At 38.6% G+C, this 21,231-nt stretch overlaps 1 protein-coding gene across 1 annotated transcript in view; it reads left to right on the forward strand.

The window, feature by feature from the left end:
• Positions 1-20,789, forward strand: part of dnah10 (dynein axonemal heavy chain 10) — a gene marked incomplete at both ends in the record, with an annotated part of 129,980 nt that extends 109,191 nt beyond the window's left edge. Inside the window, 19 exons of the mRNA XM_080853872.1 lie at positions 1,389-1,610; positions 1,795-1,942; positions 3,011-3,290; positions 3,494-3,723; positions 5,278-5,551; positions 6,574-6,678; positions 6,816-6,970; positions 10,786-10,940; positions 11,062-11,245; positions 11,341-11,541; positions 12,970-13,179; positions 13,270-13,365; positions 13,472-13,643; positions 14,509-14,640; positions 15,588-15,799; positions 17,221-17,388; positions 18,069-18,249; positions 18,399-18,544; positions 20,643-20,789. Coding sequence (XP_080709998.1) covers positions 1,389-1,610; positions 1,795-1,942; positions 3,011-3,290; positions 3,494-3,723; positions 5,278-5,551; positions 6,574-6,678; positions 6,816-6,970; positions 10,786-10,940; positions 11,062-11,245; positions 11,341-11,541; positions 12,970-13,179; positions 13,270-13,365; positions 13,472-13,643; positions 14,509-14,640; positions 15,588-15,799; positions 17,221-17,388; positions 18,069-18,249; positions 18,399-18,544; positions 20,643-20,789 — 3,418 coding nt within the window. The remainder of the gene's footprint in view (positions 1-1,388; positions 1,611-1,794; positions 1,943-3,010; positions 3,291-3,493; positions 3,724-5,277; positions 5,552-6,573; positions 6,679-6,815; positions 6,971-10,785; positions 10,941-11,061; positions 11,246-11,340; positions 11,542-12,969; positions 13,180-13,269; positions 13,366-13,471; positions 13,644-14,508; positions 14,641-15,587; positions 15,800-17,220; positions 17,389-18,068; positions 18,250-18,398; positions 18,545-20,642) is intronic.
• Between the last annotated feature and the right edge of the window lie 442 nt (positions 20,790-21,231).

The following is a 21,231-nucleotide window of genomic DNA, read 5'->3' on the forward strand; positions in this document are numbered from 1 at the left end:
GCCCTTCTTTTATCCACATCTCTGCGAACTTTTGAGCAGGGAACGAGCGCACGTCCGGCCCATTAACAGCGATGAGTTTATGTGCATGGGGACGTTCGCGAATTCTGAGAATGCCGACAGTTCGGGTAAGGTGAACGTTAGTGCCAGCGATGTAAGCAAGTGTAAGAAAACGCTGTCACAACCTGTCTGTTTTTTCATTGTCTTTTTAATAATTGAATAATTTAATACCCCCCCCATGTATGAAATTCATCCAGCTGAGGTGGGGATGTAAAAAACAGAGGGGGGGTAAATCCCCACCATCCCCCCCGGCAAATCGCACCCTGCTCATTCATAGCTCTCGTTGGTGACCCTGTTATACCATCGGAGGCAGAAGCTGTTTGCTACACTCCTTGTGTTTATTAAATGTTTATTTTTAAGCATTCTGAGCTTAAAGGCACCCAGTGCAACTTTCGAGGCTTAAAAATAAACATTACATTTCTAGTCTTTTTTACACGTAGTAAGTTTTAATAACTCCATACCGACATTCAAGGAGCAAAGATGAGACGTCGTTGTGTGGTGAGAACTGATAGAAAATCGATAACAACAACAATCGCCGCTATTTTCTTTATTTTTTGTGACCTACAATAAATAAAGCAGGATTCCAGTCAATGGAAAAATGGCCTCTCCCCACCGGCGATTGTTGTTGTTTACGATTTTCTATCAGTTCTCACCGCACAACGACGTCTCATCTTTGCTCCTTGAATGTCGATATGTAATGGTATGGAGTTATTGAAACTTACTACGTGTAAAAAAGACTAGAAATTGAATGTTTCTTTTTCATTGAATGTTTATATAAAGTTGCACTGGGTGCCTTTAAGTGGAAAGGATTTAAGATGTACTCTACTTTCTTAAATTAATGAAAGCAAAATACTCATGAAGGGGCTCCATGAGGACATTTTAAATATAAAATCCCTTTCTCAATCATTTTAAAGAAAAAGGAATCCAGCTTCTTGCTCCTGTTTTGGAAATTATATAGCCCTGTTCAAACAACATAGTCATTTTTGTGACATATCGTCTATCTATTTATTTTAAATTATTGGGGGTATTGTTTTATTGTACTGTTACTATTACTTTCAGTTATTTACTCTGTATACATATTGTTATATTAGTTTCAATTATATTAAAATGAATGAGCTGTTACTAAACTGAACAAAAACACTACCCACACACTCTAGTAACTTTGGTAAAATGACATGCATATAATGCAGTTGAGTGCTCCCATGAATATGACAAGAATATATGTTAACAGCGTAACAAATGACTATACGGGTGTGTCTAATTATCACATTATTGATACTGTTTGTTTCTGAGTTCTCAAGATTATCTTTTGGGTCTGTTCCTATGAGCAGCTGGACAGATGACCTGGAGGAACTTAAAGTGCGGCGCATTCGTCTTCTGGGTGATTGTTTGATATGTGCAGCCTTCTTGAGCTACGAGGGAGCTTTCAGCTGGGACTTCAGGAATGAGATGGTGTATGATGTGTGGCAAATAGACGTACTTGAGAGAAAGATTCCTCTCAGCCAGCCCTTCAGAGTGGAGAGTCTGCTCACAGATGAAGTGGAGATTAGTAGGTGAGTTGTCATTTACAATAATCATCACTAAGTGTGAAAGATATAGTAGACTGATATGCTAAACTTAAATGACATCCAATTGATGGAGGAAAGTGCAATATCGCAATCCATCACAAATCACAAATAAATAATTTGTTGAATTTGGGTGTTGTGATTTCATACATCTACTGTGTTTCTTCTTCAGGTGGGGCTCAGAGGGCCTTCCTCCTGATGAGTTGTCAGTGCAGAATGGCATTCTCACTACCAGAGCGAGCCGCTTCCCCATGTGCATCGACCCCCAGCAGCAGGCCCTAAACTGGATCAAGAAGAAGGAGGAGAAGAACAACCTTAAGGCACACTTTTATTACCTGCTCACATTTGTTGTTGTTGTTAATGCTATTTGAATTTTACAAACTACTATAATCTATGGTGGAACCAAACCAGTTCTCTGTACATGTTTAAGTCAGATAGATGTTAATAGTGAGTATTATTACTTAACGCAAAGTTAATAATCAGTATAATTACTTAACACAAAGTAAGTTAATCAACAGCATTCAATACAAGAGCTAGTGAAACGAATATAACTTACTCACAATTATCCTCTTTTCTACCTGCCATGCCCCTATCATATATACGCATATAATAGCCCTCATTTGCTAATGGGTGGATCGTTATACCAGCTGCTTCCCGACTCAAAGACTGAAATGTGCAAGATTTTAGTTTAAGTCCTCAAGAGGAATATTGTTTCCCAAGGGTTAATGATTGGCTATTGTCTATGTTTGGCTGCAAGCTGCATGGAGTATTTAAAAGAGGTTATATGTCACTACGGTGAAATGCCAAGGATAAGGGCACAGTGGCATTACCTGTTATCTCTGGACCCTATCTCTCACTCTGGCCTATAGGAAAGCCCCTGGATTGGCAGCTACCTAATTTGAATGTATCATTCAGATCTATGGACCACTTTTTTTCCACTGATGAATTCTGTGGTCTTTCCGCAGCAAAATATTGCAATTGAGACTCTTTCCATTTGTGATATCTTTGTAGTAGAATGACCAATCTTTTGCTACCCTCTCTAGTGACAGATTTGGTATATTAAAGAATCTTTTAAAGACCAGAAAATCTCTACCAAATACAATGACCATAAATATCACTTGCAATATCTTTCAGATAACATTATCCTACAAAACCTGCAAATCTCCTAGAAGTGGTATTTCCATGTATTTGCTCAGTTAATCCGTAGTTGTAGTTCATCAAGTTCCACACTCCATTATGTTCCATTGTCCTTAGAATAGGAGAACTTGGCAACATTTCTATGACTTGATCTCCTTTACCCCAAACTAGTATGTAAGTGTTACTATTCGGCTAACATTCATGGCTTTAGCAGGCTAAATAAAGCTTTTCCATTTCGCTTGCTCTTCCAGATTTCTTCATTCAATGACCCAGACTTTCTGAAACAGCTTGAGATGGCCATTAAGTACGGCTTTCCCTTCCTCTTCCAAGATGTTGATGAGTACATTGACCCTGTCATAGACAATGTCCTGGAGAAGAATGTCAAAGGGGCCGAGGGACGTCAGATGATTATCCTTGGTGACAAGGAAGTGGACTATGATCCCAACTTCAAGCTCTACCTTAACACCAAACTGTCCAACCCCAAGTACTCCCCTGCTGTGTTTGGCAAAGCCATGGTCATAAATTATACAGGTAAGAAAAACCATGTCTGTCATATCTATGCCAACGCTAATTTGAGATTTCCATCCATTACACTGTTTATATCACACTGTCCCTGTTGTGTGATATAAATAAAACCAATCAGTCAATAAATAAAACCATCAAGTATTTTATTGTTACTGTTTTTAACTGTTAACAGTTGTAGTAGTTTCTAAGGATGATCATCTCTCTTCCAGTTACACTTAAAGGTCTGGAAGACCAATTACTTAGTGTGATTGTTGGCTTTGAGCGGAAGGAGCTAGAGGAGCAGCGAGAGCGGTTAATTCAGGAGACTAGTCAGAACAAACGCCTTCTGAAGGATCTGGAGGATTCGCTGCTCAGAGAACTATCTACTTCCACTGGAAACATGCTGGATAATGTGGAACTTGTCCACACATTGGAAGAGACCAAGTCCAAGGCCACTGAGGTGAGTGAATAACACTGGAATGCACTGCAGAAATTAGAATTCCTAGTAATCATTCAAAAAAGGTCAAGACACAGCAGATTCATTTCAATGCTGTTCTTCAGTTGGTCTGCACTGGGATTGTACCATGTGGAATGTAGCAACAATTGTCACATCCTCCACTTGCATACATTTTGACATTCAGCTATCTTTCAAAAGGCTTAAACAGTACTGTTTTAATAGCCATCTGGGAATAGATTATTTGCAGTAAAGTATGTTGTAAGCAAATTACGACACAGATATAGAGTTGCCGTTTTAAGTACAGGTCTTAAGCAACAAAAGAAGCAGAACGATAATCTTGTTAGATGTGCCTTCTTCTCCACTTGGTCTCTGACAATAAGGCCTAAAAAAAAATTCAGAAATGTAATTAAATTATTTAGAACTGCAACCATCATTATTTTGCAGTTTGCAGCACCCCACAGTATTGTTAGGTAAATTCATTCTGTTGTAAGGTTAGCTTACTCATAGCCTGACGATGTCATACTCATAATTCTAGTCAGAATATGAGTCTGATACTGCCCATTGGGCTGTGATTATGGGGCGTGTTTCAACGAACCAGGAAAAAAAATGCCTCTTCGCTCAATTGGATACCTACAACCAATCAAAGCAACATAGTATGACCATCTGATACATTAAAACTTTTACCGGATCCCGTAGGAAGGACGGCAAAAACATATTTTCGATCGACAAATGCCTTGATCGCGTTTCTCTGTTCCTCTTTCAAAATTAATGCGCTGTCAATATCTGTGAGATATGCCTGCTCACGTACTAATTAGCAGCAAGGCTAGCTAGCTACTATGTGTTTCAATGGATTTTTTGTCTAAGCGTTAGCAATAACCTATCAATAATGGTCTAGAGCGCTTCAATCCTCGGCAACATTCGTGTTGTACATACACAACTAACCGAGTCAATGTAGACATAAAAAAGTTGTGTAGATAGCTTAAATCACATAAAATATGTCCCACTAAGCTCCCGAGACGCCGCCATCTTGGTTCGATTTCTAATCTATCTATCTAATCAACTCAAGCGTTGGTTGGTCATCTGTCCATCATCGTATAAAGTCCGCCCTGACAATTTGATTGGTACGACAGAATCCTGACTTCTGATACTCTCTCCCCAACTGCCCAAATCCCAATCCCAATCCCCCTGACCAAATATTTTGTGGGCGGGGTTCGGGCTGGTATCCAGGCTAGCTAACTCAACCTGTCCTTTTAAAAATGCCTCCTATTTTACTGTTGCATGCATTAGAGTACACCTTTCCCTTGATTTCAGAAAAGTGAAAAAAGGGAGTACTACAAGGATTAAAATGTTACAATTCTCATAGAAAAACTTGACATTTGGAGGTCTAATTTTGCAGACCTTCCTTTGAGGTGTCCGGGCACATAAAAACCGCGAATAAGGAACATTTGAGAGGGTCAAGCAATGCATGGAATGACTCATTTAGTAATAATTTGTCGTTGTTGGTCTTAAGCTGAATGTGTAGTCAGATAACTCTTTTATGTTTCCAAACAACTTTAGGTGTTTGAGAAGTTGAGGTTGGCAGAGAAGACATCTATTGATATTGACAAGTTTCGGGATGGATACCGGCCAGCAGCCAAACGTGGTGCAATTCTTTTCTTTGTGTTGGCTGAGATGGCTTTGGTTAACAGCATGTACCAGTACTCACTTGCCTCTTACTTGGAAGTGTTTGATTTTTCACTACGCAAGTCATTGCCTGATTCAGTATTGCCCAAGAGGTTGAAGAACATCATGGATACCCTTACATACAACGTCTACAATTATGGCTGTACAGGTAAGTCGGGGTTGGGGGTAACTGGGGGTAACTATTCCATTATTGTTGTGCTGCAGAGTACAAAAACATAGCCTCAAGCGGCAATGGTGGGGACTTGCATCTCCAGAGATACTTTACTTACTACTTTATTAATCCAGAGGGAAATGTTAGGACATCCAGTAGCATCCAGACACAACATCCAGGATCCTGGATTAATAAAGTATCCATCCATCCAAGATCAAGTTACTGCTTACTACTCATTACACAACAAATCACCCTTTATTAATCAGTTAGTAAAATGTATAACTGGAAAAACGGAGCCTTATTGTAAAGAGTGAAACACATCATCATCTAGTAATCAGTTACAAACATTTAAAACTGGTAAAATGGAGCCTTATTGTATTTTTTTTTGGGGGGGGGGCTCCTGGGGTTTAATCTCTAGTAACAGAAACAAGAATGGAAGGGAGTGAGGAATAGGCTAGTAGAGCAAGTTAAGGGATAGACAGTGGGTTGCCAAGATGGAGATCTTCCCAAATCCTGCATCGACGTATAAAAAACTGTGTTTATAACTAATTTATAAGGGCTTATTAATGTCCTACAAGGGGTTTACAACCTAATTAATAACCTATTTATAAACCATTTATAAACCATTGATAATTGAGTCTTATTGAAAAGTGGTCCCGGAGTGGACTTGGTGCTTACTGTGCCTTTCATTAACTATAGGTGTGTGTCGCCTCCATGTATCCATGTGTGTGTTGCAGTGTGTCACTTGTGCCATGCAATTATAATGCATTAATGTCTCAATAACATTCTGGAAATTCTAGTTAATGTATGTTGGGGGAAGTAGTTCTATGAATTTGAAGTAGACACCCAATTATCACCTGCTCTGCAATAAGCACACAGTGTATTCAGGTTTCAAAACATGTAAACCAGAGTCTCCATTGGAAGTTTATTGAATATGAGGTAAAGAATTATACCTCAAGCTTTCCCATACTTACATTTTTAACTCACTGTCCAACTATATATGTATATAAACTTGTCAGGTCTGTTTGAGAAGCACAAGCTGCTCTTCTCCTTCAACATGACCATCAAAATTGAGCAAGCAGAGGATAGGGCTCCACAAGAGGAATTGGAGTTCTTCCTTAAAGGTCAGTGTTCTTATTACAATGTCATATCAGGAAACACGTTAGCCTAATAGCTACCAGGATGACAAATCTTTTATTACCAATGTTATTCCAAGCTTTAACGTGAAGCTAAAAGAAAGTCTTCATGGGTCCATGTTCAGGCAACCTCTCTCTGGAGAAGAGCAAGCGGAAGAAGCCATGTGTGTGGTTGCCTGATCAAGGCTGGGAAGATCTCGTGAGACTGGCTGAGGTGTTTCATACCACGTTTGGCAGTTTATTGGATGACATAGAGAAAAATCTCTCTGAGTGGAAGGCTGTAAGTAATGCCCTGTGTGTGTGTGTGTGTGTGTGTGTGTGTGTGCAGATTGATGGTGAAGTCATGATTGAAATTGAAAGTGATAACCATTGCCATGATTATTTAGCAGAAACTTTTTATTCTAAGTGACAGACAAAATCATATACTTTACCATAAATAAAAGTGATTATTCACCTATGTCCCAATCTTCAACCAACACAAGGCTAAGCGATATGAAAGTTACTTTGGACCACTGTATACCAGCAATGGCGCCTCACTACTGCGTTTCCAAATCAGTGTTAATTTTGGCAGCTATTTTAGATTTTTAGACAAAAATGCATATTAGTTTTAGTCACATTTAGTCATTTTTATCCTTCTTAGGTTTAGTCTAGTTTTCGTCAACGAAAACTCATTACATTTTAGTCTAGTTTAAGACACATTTAAGTCCATCTTACATTAAACTCCTTTCCTTCCCTTCTCAGGCCTAGGGACCCCCTTGTGTTGTTTCTACAACTGCATAAAAGTCCAGCTTGCAGTACTTAAATTGTGGATACAATTAGGCTCTGATACAGATCTCCTAGTATATGCCTACAGCTGGATTCCAATTAATTCAATGTAAATAATAATTGTAAGGCAATACTTTGAAGATTAAGATGATGTGATAGCACAATACAACTACTACGCCGACCTGGCCTTAGAGTTAAATCAACCACATATCCTCCATATGAATTGCTGTGCAATCTGATAGCCAACAGAGTTAGCTAGACAGAGAGTTTTGACAGTTGAAAGTGGTGCCAATGATAATAACAATTCCCCAAATAGACAATGATATGTAAACCAATCACATATTCATTTATTTTTATCTTGATTAATGTAATGCGTGGCCTGTCCAAAAGTCCATTCTGCAATGAGTTTACTATCTAGCTATCGACAGCTAGTTTAACTCATCTTTAGCTAACGTTACCTAGCTAAAAGTTTTGGAGATCATTTGCCCAGGCTAACAGGAGGCTTCAATTAAAAATTCCTCTCTAGCTATCCAAGCTGACACAACCTATACACTCAACTGCCCCTTTGAAGTTAACGTAACGTTGGCTTATATATTCTAATAACTAGTTAACATAAGCTAATTATCATTGACAGTTACCAGCTAATTTACCGTGGCAGGTGCAGGTGCCTCTTGACGTTTGTTGTGTTCTTCTTCCCACCTATTTTGAAGACACAAAGTTTCTCTCCCATTATTGCGGTGCATTGTCTTTTATTTTCTGTCGAGTTATAATTAAAGACTGTCCTGATATCTATTCTTGTTTTTCTTCCAGTACCGAGTGCTTGAACTTGAGCCATCATATAAAGATTGTTAAGGTCACTTGCATGTCTGGGCATCTCAGGTGGTGGAGGAGGGATACAGGACCAGGCCACATTCAACCAATGATGTTAGGTGCATGCAAGTTTAGAAAAAAATTATAATTGTGAGTTAGTCAACCACCAACATTTTCGTCTCGTCTTGTCTCGAAAAAATAGATTTAGTCATAGTTTTATTTTCAAAGATCCGTTTTCGTCACGTCTCTTAAAATTAAGATAGCTGTCTGACTACCTTGGTGTCTTGTCAAGGCCGGTGTCTTGCGCAAGATATTTCTACGTGTGAAGGTATAAAAAAATCTTTGTTTTCGACATTCTTTTAAGATAGCGTGTATGATAACATGTGATGTTGGTATGCTGAAAGAACATTAGGCTATCTGAGGTAGGCTAACGTGCTAATGTTAGAAAGTTGGCTGACTGACGCTTCGCAAATCACATCAACCATTATTGCTGGTTACAATAACGGTGTTATCGGATAGTGCAGTGTCTATATCTCTGTAACTTTTGAAAAGTCTAAGTGAGAAAACGCAAAATAATGTACAAAACACGACTGTCAGCAGAGTTTGGTCCACCATCTTTGTTTACAATTTGCAGTTGCCGGAGGGACTTGGCGCACAGTTTTATGGGTAATAGGCAGCATCAAGGCTGTGCCGATGGTACCTTAAAATGAAGGTATTTCGAACAGTCATTCCTTCTCTTGCCTAAGAGAGGGAAGGTAGTAAGACAGCATTTTAAGAGTTTTCAAAAAGGGCCTTAGTCTCATCTTAGTCATGGGAGAAAGGTTGTTAACACATATTTTTCGTCAACAAATGTAACACTGTTCCAAATGTACATCTTCTAGAGAAAAGAGATCTTATAGAGGTCAAACCTTCCATTGTTTACCCAAAGACATCATTCAGTCTGGAAAGGACCAAAAACGCTTCTTCAATCTAGGGTGGTTCAAGAGAAAAACATGGCGCTGCTAGTGTCACTGCTACAAATTATGATCACTACGCCATTGACCACTGCTGAGTCAGACAGAAACTTTTTAATCGTTGAAAAGGATGAAGGCATTTACTAGGCTTGCTATGCTTTCAATTGCAAATGCATTCCTGGATTGGTGACAGAAAGGTTATTGACAAGTTTGCCCAGATAAAGGATAATACAAGTTGCATTATGAGTTGTATTATTACAAGGCGTGTTATTTTGGCTGTAGGTTAAGGCTCAGAAAGCAATGGGTTTCCCTGCCCTGGAATGTTGATTTGGATCAGATTTGTTATTACTGTTGCTGACCACAATGATTGTACACTGCTTGATAACTCTTGTGCCTAGTTATGTTATCCCTGATTAAAGGACCTAAGCTTCCACAACAAGTATTCTACACTGTTGACAGCTTCGGTCTTACATTTCCAGTTCAGTCTTTTGTTGAGCTGAACATCCAGGTACCTGTAGCCCTCAAACAACCTGCTTGTTGCATCAGTAACATTGTAGCTTTCAGTTACAGTTTATTAGTTAGCCAACAAGCTAACTCTCAAATGTTGAATCCAGCAAAGGCGGTCACCAATCATGGCTTTTCTTCCACGTCCTGCACATATTCCTCGATCCAGTTACTAGCCTTTCAGCCCGGGAAATCTTGCACTCATTTTTCAACGTCTTGCATTGTAAGTTCTTGTAGAGAGCAATGGTTTGTTGTCCACACAGGCACTGCCATGATGACTGATGCCTGTTTAATCGCGCTCTGTCACTGTTGGGTAGGGTGACCAGATTTGAGTTTGTGAAAAAGAGGACACTTTGTCGCGGGTGAGGGGGCGGGGTAGTGTATACTGGATCTGGCCTGCGGGGCATACAGATGACCCCGCCCCCTCCCCCGCAACAAAGTTTTAACATCTATTTCATATGCAGAGGACCCCGCCCCCTCCCCCTTGACGAAGTCTTGACATGCAGATGTCATGCGCTCTTGTCAACAATGCAACTACTGTAGGCTGGAAGGTGCTCAGTGTTGCTAGATTGGAATAATAATCGTATTTGGAGGATAATTATCGTGCATCTGGCAACACTGAGAGGGCAGTCGACCAATGACAGTTGTCTCTACAGTCAGAGCTCGCACAAGAAGGTGGGACATAAGGGAGATACCCTTTCCAAAACGCGTAAACAGTTGTTTGTGAAAGACCCAGAGAAACACAAATATCCGACGAGACAAAATCACGGACGTTTTTGGAATCCCTGCCATATGCATTTTTTAGGTCTCGAAAAGAGGACATGTCCGGGTATAAGAGGACGTCTGGTCACCCTACTGTTGGGGAACTTCCAGTTTAGGATCATACCCCCTAGCCCGAATTTGGTTTTCAACATGGATGCAAGATAAATAAGGGGATTGATAACCATAGTTTTCTCTTCTTTTGAGGGGTCATTTATTGGTATCAAGGTTACATAGTGGACTTTTACCGCATCTTCTGAAATTGTCTCTCATGCCTTAGCTTCTTGCTTTTCTTTTGCCACAGTGGTGTGATTTGGATATCCTGGAGCAGGCCCCCTACCCAATGAGTTACAAGGATACCCTGGCACCCTTCCAGAAGCTGCTTCTTCTACGCTGCTTTCGTATAGACCGTGTCTACCGTGCAGTTAGTGACTATGTCACTGTTGCTATGGGAGAAAAGTAAACATACACAAAACTGTCAAAAATCAAGCAAATAATCAGATAATACACATAGTGCATGCATGCACGCAAAGATACAGATATTCACACCATAAATATTTCTCTCTGTCTTTCCAACCAGGTATGTGCAGCCCCCTGTAATCAGTTTTGAGGCTATATATGAACAGAGCTCTCCAAACTCGCCCATAGTGTTTATTCTCAGCCCAGGGTCTGAGCCAGCCAGTGATCTGATGAAGCTGGCAGAGCGATCAGGTTTTGGGGGGAGTAGGCTCAAGTTCCTTGCCATGGGACAGGGCCAAGAGAAGGTACTGTATACCTATAAATTACTATAAGTTATTCACAGTTTACAGAGCAGCTGCTCGTATGTATGTTTACTTCCAATGTTTTGTCTGCCCTCTAGATGGCGCTGCAGTTGCTGGAGACAGCTGTATCACGTGGCCAGTGGCTTATGCTCCAGAATTGCCACCTGATGGTGAAGTGGCTTAAGGATCTGGAGAAATCTCTGGAGAGGATCACTAAACCCCATCCTGATTTTCGCCTCTGGCTTACCACTGACCCAATCAAGGATTTCCCCATTGGGATTTTGCAGAAGTCCCTTAAGGTTAAAACTATGCTTGTATAGAAACATGTAAACTATTGTATGATCTCATTACAGCCTTCCACATCTCCTTTAGGCCAATAGAGATCAAAATAGTGCTTGTAGTAACCTGGACCTCATTATTGTATCATTATTAGGGTCCAAGGCCAATGAAGGCAAACATTACATGTGTATATTTATAGGAGCCAGGCATCTGTGGTGTGATTTCCCTTTTATTATTGTATGCATTCTTATATGTGGCCTATTGTTTTAGTAAATTATAACACAGGAAAGACTCCAGAGGGGTGTACACCTATGTTCCATAATTCAGGGTTTTGCTTTATTAATAAGGCTCTTTGTGAGGTTGGAGCAAAGAACTGGACTTCCAGAGACTGATAATTTCCCTCAGTCTCTGTGATGTGTTGAATGCACACTGCTTAGTGCCCTCACTCAGTCACAGACTGGGAATGTCTGTGGAGCCTCAAATGAATGTCTTGGTCCAAACATACTGTCAGAGAGAGATATAGGCTTTTTGTCTTGTAAAAGCAAGCATTGCCTTTTGAATAACATAAACATAGCTTTACGGATTATTGGTTCCCCTCCCTTTGTATAGTTATTCTATTTCATTTTTCTTGTTTTCTGTTTCTGCACATTCTTTGTTCAAACTTCAAGCGTATCAAGAATAAAAAACTGTGGGGGTGCCTCAGAAAAACTGAGTGTGCCACATATCTATGTTTTCTACAACACACAGTCGGCTAATGAAGCTAAACTGCACCTTTGTAAAGCAGACACTATGGTGTTGCTAGACTAATATGCACCTCCAGGAAACTAGTACTATCCATCATAGCCATAGCCATATTATTGCTCTTCATAACCATAATCATTATTTTAAATGGCACCGCACAGTATTCTTTACCTAGGAATATCAAATTAACCCAAAACAGGTCTACAATACACAGCAGGCAGGCAAGATTAGAACTGAATCTGCTGAATTAAGAATGGCTTATTGGTCTGTACACCAAATTATTATACACTTGCGCCATCTAGTACCACTTGCGCCATCTAGTACCTCTTGTGCCATCTAGTACCTCTTGTGCCATCTAGTACCTCTTGTGCCATCTAGTACCTCCTCTTTGGGAGGCCCCCATGGCTAGTTGGCCAGTGGTTCAAACATCTCACCATCTCAACAGTGTAACAACTGTAACCCCATCACAGGGGTTGTGTTCCCCAGTTCCTTTCTAAAACTCAGAATGTATATTCTGGTGCTGTGACCAATGTGCATACATGTATATTTCTCTGTTCTGAGATACTTTTGATCCTGGCCAAGCTGGCAGTAAACAGTTTAATGGTTGGAAATATATTTTTGATCCATGGTTTAACAGGAAGTTAGTAGCAAGCCAGTATTTCTGTAGTGGTTGTAATCAAAGTGTGGTTGTATTTTCATGTCTGAAGGTTGTGACCGAGCCACCAAATGGTCTGAAGCTGAACATGCGTGCCACCTTCTTTAAGATCTCTCATGACACTCTGCAAAGATGTGAACATCCAGCATTCCGGAGCCTGGTGTATGTGCTGTCCTTTTTCCATGCTGTTGTGCAGGAACGCCGCAAGTATGGAAAGATTGGCTGGAACGTGCCCTATGACTTCAATGAGTCTGACTTCCTGGTGAGGGATTTCCGTTTTGATCACACATGTGACAAGTCATAGTAACCTCAACCTCATTCATACTCATATTCATATTCCGTTTCTCCTTAGGTGTGCATGGAGATCCTTAATACATACTTGACAAAAGCCCATATCCAAGGAGACACCAGGATTCCATGGGGAAGCCTTAAATATCTTATAGGAGAGGTCAGTTTATGGCAGCCTTGCCCTCTGAGTTGAGTGCGATTCAGGATAAATAAACTGGAACTTTCAAACTAATTTCAAATGTTTGATGTATGTGCTGCTCCTTTAGGTCATGTATGGAGGCAGGTGTATTGACAGCTTTGACCGCAGGATTCTTTCAGTCTACATGGATGAATATCTGGGAGATTTCATCTTTGACAAGTTTCAGCCCTTCCATTTCTTCCACAATAAGAACGTGGACTATAAGATACCTGAAGATGGACCAAAAGAGAACTATGTTGGTATGTAGAACAAATCTTAGAAGAATACAGTAAGCCATTCTATGTGTTCAATATATTTTTGTGTTTTGCATTAACAGTTTTTCACAGTGTGTGATAGGGGTGGGAATCTCTTGGCACCTCACGATTCGATTCCGATTCAGAGGTCAACGATTCGATTTTAAATCGATTTTGTAATTGAAAATTATTATTATTATTTTATTTTTTTAAACACATCCATTTTATGTTGAAATGCAAGCTGCATCGATTATTGCATTGCTCATAGAAAGTCAAAATTGTGACAAGAAAAAGCTTTTTCTCTAATAAAGCAAATAGAGAAGGTAATTCATCTGTTGATTTTCTTTATCAAACACAAAGTAGGAAGTGATTTTTTGAGTTGCAAACTCAAATTATTTAATAGTCGAAATGCATCGATGATCGTTTTATCGGATTCGAATTGATAATCGATAATTGCATTTCAACATAACATGGATGTGTAAAAAAAACGATGATCGATTATCAATTCTAAACCGATAAAACGATTATCAATCCATTTCAATTTTTAAAACATTCGAGTTTGCTACACTTCCTACTTTGTGTTTGATAATTAAAGAAAATCAACAAATGAATTACCTTCTCTAAGCTTTTCTTTGTCACAATTTTGACTTTCTATGAACAATCCAATAATCGATGCAGCTTGCATTTCAACATAAAATGGATGTGTAAAAAAAAAAAAAAAAAAAATCAAATTACAAAATGGATAATGAACTTTTCTGAATCGAGAGAGAATCGTTTTAGAGAGAATCGATAAAAATCGAATAATCGATTTTTTTCCCCCCATACATTTAAAAATTGTTTAGTAATGCTCATTGTAATGTTTCCTTTTCAGGAGAGATTGAGATTCTACCATTGGCAAACACTCCTGAAGTGTTTGGACTCCATTCTAATGCAGAGATTGGGTACTATTCCCAGGCTGCACGAGATATGTGGACTCACCTGATAGAACTGCAGCCCCAAACTGGTACATTTGATGTATAACAAAGTGTTTATAAGGAGCTCCAAAGCATTGAATATGCTGTATGTCCATATAAAGCTGGACAGAGCTATGCTGTATATTTTTTCAATAGATCATTTGAGAGAGACTATTATGACAAATAACAAAATAGCTGTGAATGCAGCTATTAAGCAATAGTAAATAAGAGTGCTCTATAGTGTGTTTTATTTCTTTCTTAATAACTTTTTAGCCAGTTCTAATACAGTAAAGCTGTGGTAATGGTTAAAGAAATGCTTTGAGAAGTATAACAGCGTCATTGTGAAAAGCAACAAAGAAACAACAAACCTCGTAAAAGGTTTTATGGTAACTACATGCATGCATAGATAAAAACAGCCTTTGGAATACTCTGCCAGAGGACCTAAGAATGGCTGAAACTTTGGAAACCTTTAAGCAAGATCTTAAGACATACCTCTTTAATCTTGCCTATTATTCTCTGTGATATTTAGCTGTGGCTCTGTAGTACATGTGTGTGTGGGCTTTGTAACATGTTTGCACTTCACATTATATGGCTTTTATATCCCTCTTGAAAATATGTGTTATATATTAGTGGTATAAGTGTTTAAGTGCTGCAAATGGGGAATTATTTTGATAAAAAAAACTATTGTAGAAATCCAAAGAATAAGTGGCAATCATTATTTTAAATCCTTTTTAGAGTGTAACTATAGTTCTATACATTTTGCAACTTAAATAATGGATAAGAATATATGTTTCCACAGAAAATGTGGCATTTTAAAGTTTCCAAAAAAAAGTTGGAGTTCAAAGGGTCGCTTGAATACTGATGTGTGACCTAACTTCTATATAGTTGTGTTTGGTTGGAGGGAAGTTCTGGGGATTGTTGTTCTCCTAAATCTGCTGTCTATCAGGAGCATGTCAAGTGAACCCCACATTGACTCCTCTTTCTGCTCTGTATGAAGGTGATTCTGGTGGAGGCATTAGTCGTGATGAGTACATTAGCCAGGTGGCACGGGACATTCAAAACAAGCTGCCTCCATTGTTCGACATGGATGTGATACGCAAAAAGTTTGGCCTGGAGGTGTCTCCTACTACGGTGGTGCTCCTGCAGGAGCTGGAGCGCTTTAACAAGCTCATCGCCCGCATGTGGCGCTCACTGGCTGAGCTGCAAAGGGTAAGTTAACCAACAATGGATATTGACCTACTGTATGAACTGTTCTTGAAATTATCATTGCCTTGGATATTGGATAGTTTTGAGATAATATCAATGATGTGCACAACAGCCCTGTGATTTAACTGTACATAGACTTGGAGATGTAGTTAGAGTGTTGTGAAAGCTTTTCTTACACTTTCGTGGGGTGTGCCATCTTGGAGAACCACATAGCTTGAATGTCGAGTGGGAATGACAGGCATGTTCATCTGTCGTTAACATGACCGTATAATATAAAAAATACATTTGAAGATGATACCAAAATGAGTTACCATGAAAACGAACATCAAAAAAAGCGAATTGCTACATAATGTTGCTTTACCTGCTACATGCTTATACGTAAGTGTTCAAGTTCAAGTATTTTATTGTCAGATGCACAGAACAACACAGATTCAGACTGGGCACTGAAATTCTTGAGACACAGCACAACAACCTACCATACCATAACATAACATAACATAAAATAACATAACCTAGAATATAAGTACTCTGAACATAAATAACACATATGATAAACATATAATAAATATAAAAAATAAATATACACTATAATCTGCTAAACTATAATACACACATATATAGTAACCTACAGTATACTATCCCAATACACCTATACAAGGGGTCGGCAACCATTTGTTTTGAAAGAGCCATTTTGGCCCCTCTCCCACAGCACAATTTAATTTGGAGCCCCAAACTTTTTCATTCGCCCCCTGGTGCGCCCCTGGTGTAATTTATTACTGGCTGCCCCTCAGTATTTTAACCATGCCTTTCTGGTATAATGTATAATAAATAGACATATTATTTGTTTTACCAGCCTCTGTAAAATCCTTAAAGAACTATGTGACATCTTTTCTTTTTAACTTCACGAAAGTGCCCGGGGCAATTCTGGCATTCATGAAAGTTTTCTTATCTGGTATTCATTCTTGGCTAAGAACAGGACATAAGGCTTTACCCCTCTTCTTGGCACGTTTCTCATCTGTGTACTTTTAAAGTAATTGCCCATGGAGCCACAGCAAACTATTTTAGTCACTTGAAGGGATTTGGCTGTCTGTATTAGATAATGTATTACATTATTCAATTTGTTACACATTCAGTCATTTCTACTGCAATCATTCAAAAAGATTTAACAGGTTTACTGTACCTTTGTAGCTTCACAATCAGTCAAGTCTTAGTGGTGAATAAAATGTATATGTCATATATGTCTAACCATTTCCTGGTATAATTCCTACAAATACGCAATAAGGGTTTTCTGAGGGATTGTTATTGCTGCATGCAAGTAAGGACTCAAATGTATAAATACAGTCATCACACTGCTGTCCAGAAAAGAGGAATGTGGAGTATCAAAACATTGTTGGTTAACTGTTCATCTTCACTGTCTTTGTCAGGCTCTGGCTGGTGAGGTGGGTATGAGTGGTGAGCTGGATGAGGTTGCACGTGCTCTCTTCAATGGACAGATCCCTGCCATTTGGAGAAAACTGGCACCTGATACTCTCAAGTCTCTGGGCAACTGGATGATTCACTTCAAGAGACGGCATGAGCAGTACACCTCCTGGGTGAGAGAGTTATTGAGTTATTGTTTGATATTGTTTTTCCTTAGCGAATTTAAGGTCGTTTAATTTTCAGAAGCCATTCAGAGTTTGGGGTATCCATTGATTCATTATTTATTAATTTGTTAGTTTAGGTCAGCCTTTTTTTTGGCATCTCCTTTTTCCTGTCTGACTAGACAAAAAATTAACCACATTACATATTTTATTTTTCACATTTATGTCAAAATTGTTCCTCACGGTCCTCTCAACTAACCCTTGGACCCACAGTTGGTCACTTAAGTTGCGACCCAATTTCAGATTTATTTCTCCAAAATAAGATCATACATAATGCCATGTATTTGTTTAACATAAAAATATGAACATATACATATTTCATCCCTATATCCTGGGCACATTACTATTATTAGGCAAAGGCAACTGTATGAAAATTGCAACTGATTGATCCTGATGAATATGAGTTGAATGCTAATTTTCTATCTTGAGTATCTTGGTGTATGCCTTCTAAACAGTATGTTTAAGGGCCTCTAATGAATTCATTTGAATACCCTTTACTCCTGACAAGAATTTCAATGTCTGAAATGATGGTAGATAGAGCTACTCGAAGATCATGATCAATGTCCAAACGGTTCCTCTGCTTTGACTTCAGCTGGACATCTTGTGAAACTGAAGTAATTTTTGGTTTGTAGGTGAATGAAGGGGAGCCCAATGTAATGTGGCTGTCAGGACTACATATCCCAGAGTCCTACCTGACAGCAATGGTGCAGGCCACATGCAGGAAGAATGGCTGGCCACTGGACCGGTCCACTCTTTACACACAGGTCACTCAGCACTGCAGCCCAGATGAGGTCAATGAGAGACCAGGACAGGGTATGCGCACTCATAAACCTGCACATTCGCATACAGTATATTTTCACTGGATGTCTTCTAAATTTTACAGCTGGGTGACAAACATGCACATACACATAGTTGAAGTTCAAATATACACCCAAACGTTTGGTTCTCTGGTTTCTTCTCAGGTTGCTTTGTGTCTGGATTATACCTTGAAGGAGCAGACTGGGACACGGAGAAGGGATGTCTGATTAGGAGTAAACCCAAAGTGCTTGTGGTCCAGCTTCCCATCCTCAAAGTCATTCCAATAGAATCGCACCGCCTCAAATTACAGGTACACAATCAACTTAGCTGTTTTTTGCATATGGCCATTAGGGATGGGCACGGTAAAATGGTTAACTGTTTGAACGTAAATTAATTCCTAACTGTTTAATAGGGATCGAAAAAAGTATTTAAACAACCAATATATCACGTGACAAGATGTATTGTTTGTCTATCAGTGATGTGCAGATCCACTCTCAAGCAGCCTAAAGTGCATTAATTCAATCCAACTGGAACTCAAATCACTAATATTAAAGAGGATCTATTATTCTCATTTTCACTGATCATAAATCAATGTTTTGGGTCTACTAGAAGAGATTTACATACTTTGTTCCAAAAACCCAATTATTTTTTTCATACTTTACATCTCTTTTCATCCTCTGTCTGAAACACTCAGTCACAGTAAATCGTAAACAAAAATGGCGGACCAAACACCACTGACAACCGTGTTTTGTATGTAGATGTAATTTCTTATTTTTTTATTTACATAGAAATAGGCACTGTACTATGACGTGATCCTTTGGTCAAAGAATGCAGTACAAACACTAAATATTCTTGAGAATTCAACAAGGATATTAAGCTATAAGGCAGCCGACAAGTAAAGACATTATGAAATAGCTGTATGTAGGCCACACTAAGGGCCTAATTTACTAACAGAATTGCGCCCATTTCAGGCGTAATTTCTGCGCAAAATATGGGGAAAGACATGGAACCGTTTTAACAAAGGTGGCGCACTTGAGTAAAAAAGGCAGATTGCCTGCTGCTGGTAGGGTATAAGGGAAAGTAGGTGATCGCCCCAAAGAGATGGGAGGAGATTTGTAAAGTGCTCCTTATTATGTATTCCTTGGTATTAACTAAAACTGCCTTACGAGAGCGTGTAAATTCTCCGCCTTATAAAAGCAGGTCTAAACCAGGTCTGTTCCATTTGTACCGAAACAAAATGTGTTTTAGCATGACATATCAGCTGCTAAGCAAAAACGACGTGCGTGCGAGGAATTTGACACAATTCATTTTTTTTTTTATATACGACAATCAGAAATGTTAGAGGGTGGAGTAAGGAGCTGATTACGCAACGAGGTTCTTGTTTGATAAATACTTCGCCAACATTTTTTTTCTTTAGGTGGTATTTCACTTAGGCTATCAGTTGAAATTTGATCTGTGGGTGTCCACTAGGGGTGGGGGAAAAAAAATGATTATTCGACTTTTCGCGATTCTCTCTAAAACGATTCTCTCTCGATTCAGAAAAGTTCATAATCGATTTTGTAATTTTTTTTTTATTTTTTTTTTTACACATCCATTTTATGTTGAAATGCAAGCTGCATCGATTATTGGATTGTTCATAGAAAGTCAAAATTGTGACAAGAAAAAGCTTTTTCTCTAATAAAAAATAGAGAAAGTAATTCATCTGTTGATTTTCTTTAATTATCAAACAAAAAGTAGGAAGTGTAGCAAAGACTCTGAGTAATCGATAATCGTTTTTTTACACATCCATTTTATGTTGAAATGCAACTATTGATTGATTATCGATTATCAATTTGAAAACCGATAAAACTATTATCGATGCATTTCGACTATTAAATCATTTGAGTTTGCAACTCAGAGTCTGAAATCACTTCCTACTTTGTGTTTGATAATTAAAGAAAAATAAACAGATTAATTACCTTCTCTATTTTCTTTATTAGAGAAAAAGCTTTTTCTTGTCACAATTTTGACTTTCTATGAGCAATGCAATAATCGATGCATTTCTTGCATTTCAACAAAAAATGGATGTGTTAAAAAATAAATAAATATATATCATAATCGATTTATAATCGATTTCAAATCGAATCGTTGACCTCTTAATCGGAATCGAATCAAATCGTGAGGTGCCAAGAGATTCCCACCTCTATTGTCCACACACTTTTGCTTTAATTTAAATGCATTATTGTATTATTAAAAATGTGACATCATAAACAATTAACCATGCTTAACCACCAGGGTTTCAACGTTAACCAAAATTTGCCAAAATGCCCATCCCTAATGGCTATACAATCTTAATGTTTTTATTTGAGAAATAATTGTCTACATTGTGTGTATGTTTCTGTGTTTGTGTTTGGCTTTTTATTGAATAGAACACACTGCGTACACCAGTCTATACAACTTCGATGCGAAGAAATGCGATGGGAGTCGGCTTGGTGTTTGAGGCTGATCTTTTCACCACCAAACACATGTCTCATTGGGTGCTGCAAGGTGTCTGTTTATGCCTCAACTCAGATTGAGCTCATATACAGGAATTTAGAGTAGGATAAACCATTTGTTAAACCTTTTTATGATTTTCCCTTTTATGGTTATCGAGATTAGAAATGTATTAAATTTTTCTTCATCTTCATCATTCCACATTAAAAGCTTTTGGGGACAGAATGTTGTACTTGCTGAATCATGGTTTACCCCTAGGAAATGCAGATATGGCTAATATATGTTTGTGCAGTATGTAAATACACTCTACCAGGTTTTCTCTTTATTTCATAACGAAGAGGTTTTGTACTTAAAGGCACAATATGCAACAATTATGCTTCAGGATTAGGGTTAGGATAAGCAGTTTAACCTTAAAATAACAGCTTAAAAAAAATTGGGGCGCTACAATGACTTTTAATATGGAGAATTGCGTCCGTGCCAATGGCATAGCAGGGTCGATAGGCATATAACTGCCTTCTGTAGTTT

The sequence above is a fragment of the Sprattus sprattus genome, assembly GCF_963457725.1.
Source record: "Sprattus sprattus genome assembly, chromosome: 16".
Lineage (NCBI taxonomy): Eukaryota > Metazoa > Chordata > Actinopteri > Clupeiformes > Clupeidae > Sprattus > Sprattus sprattus.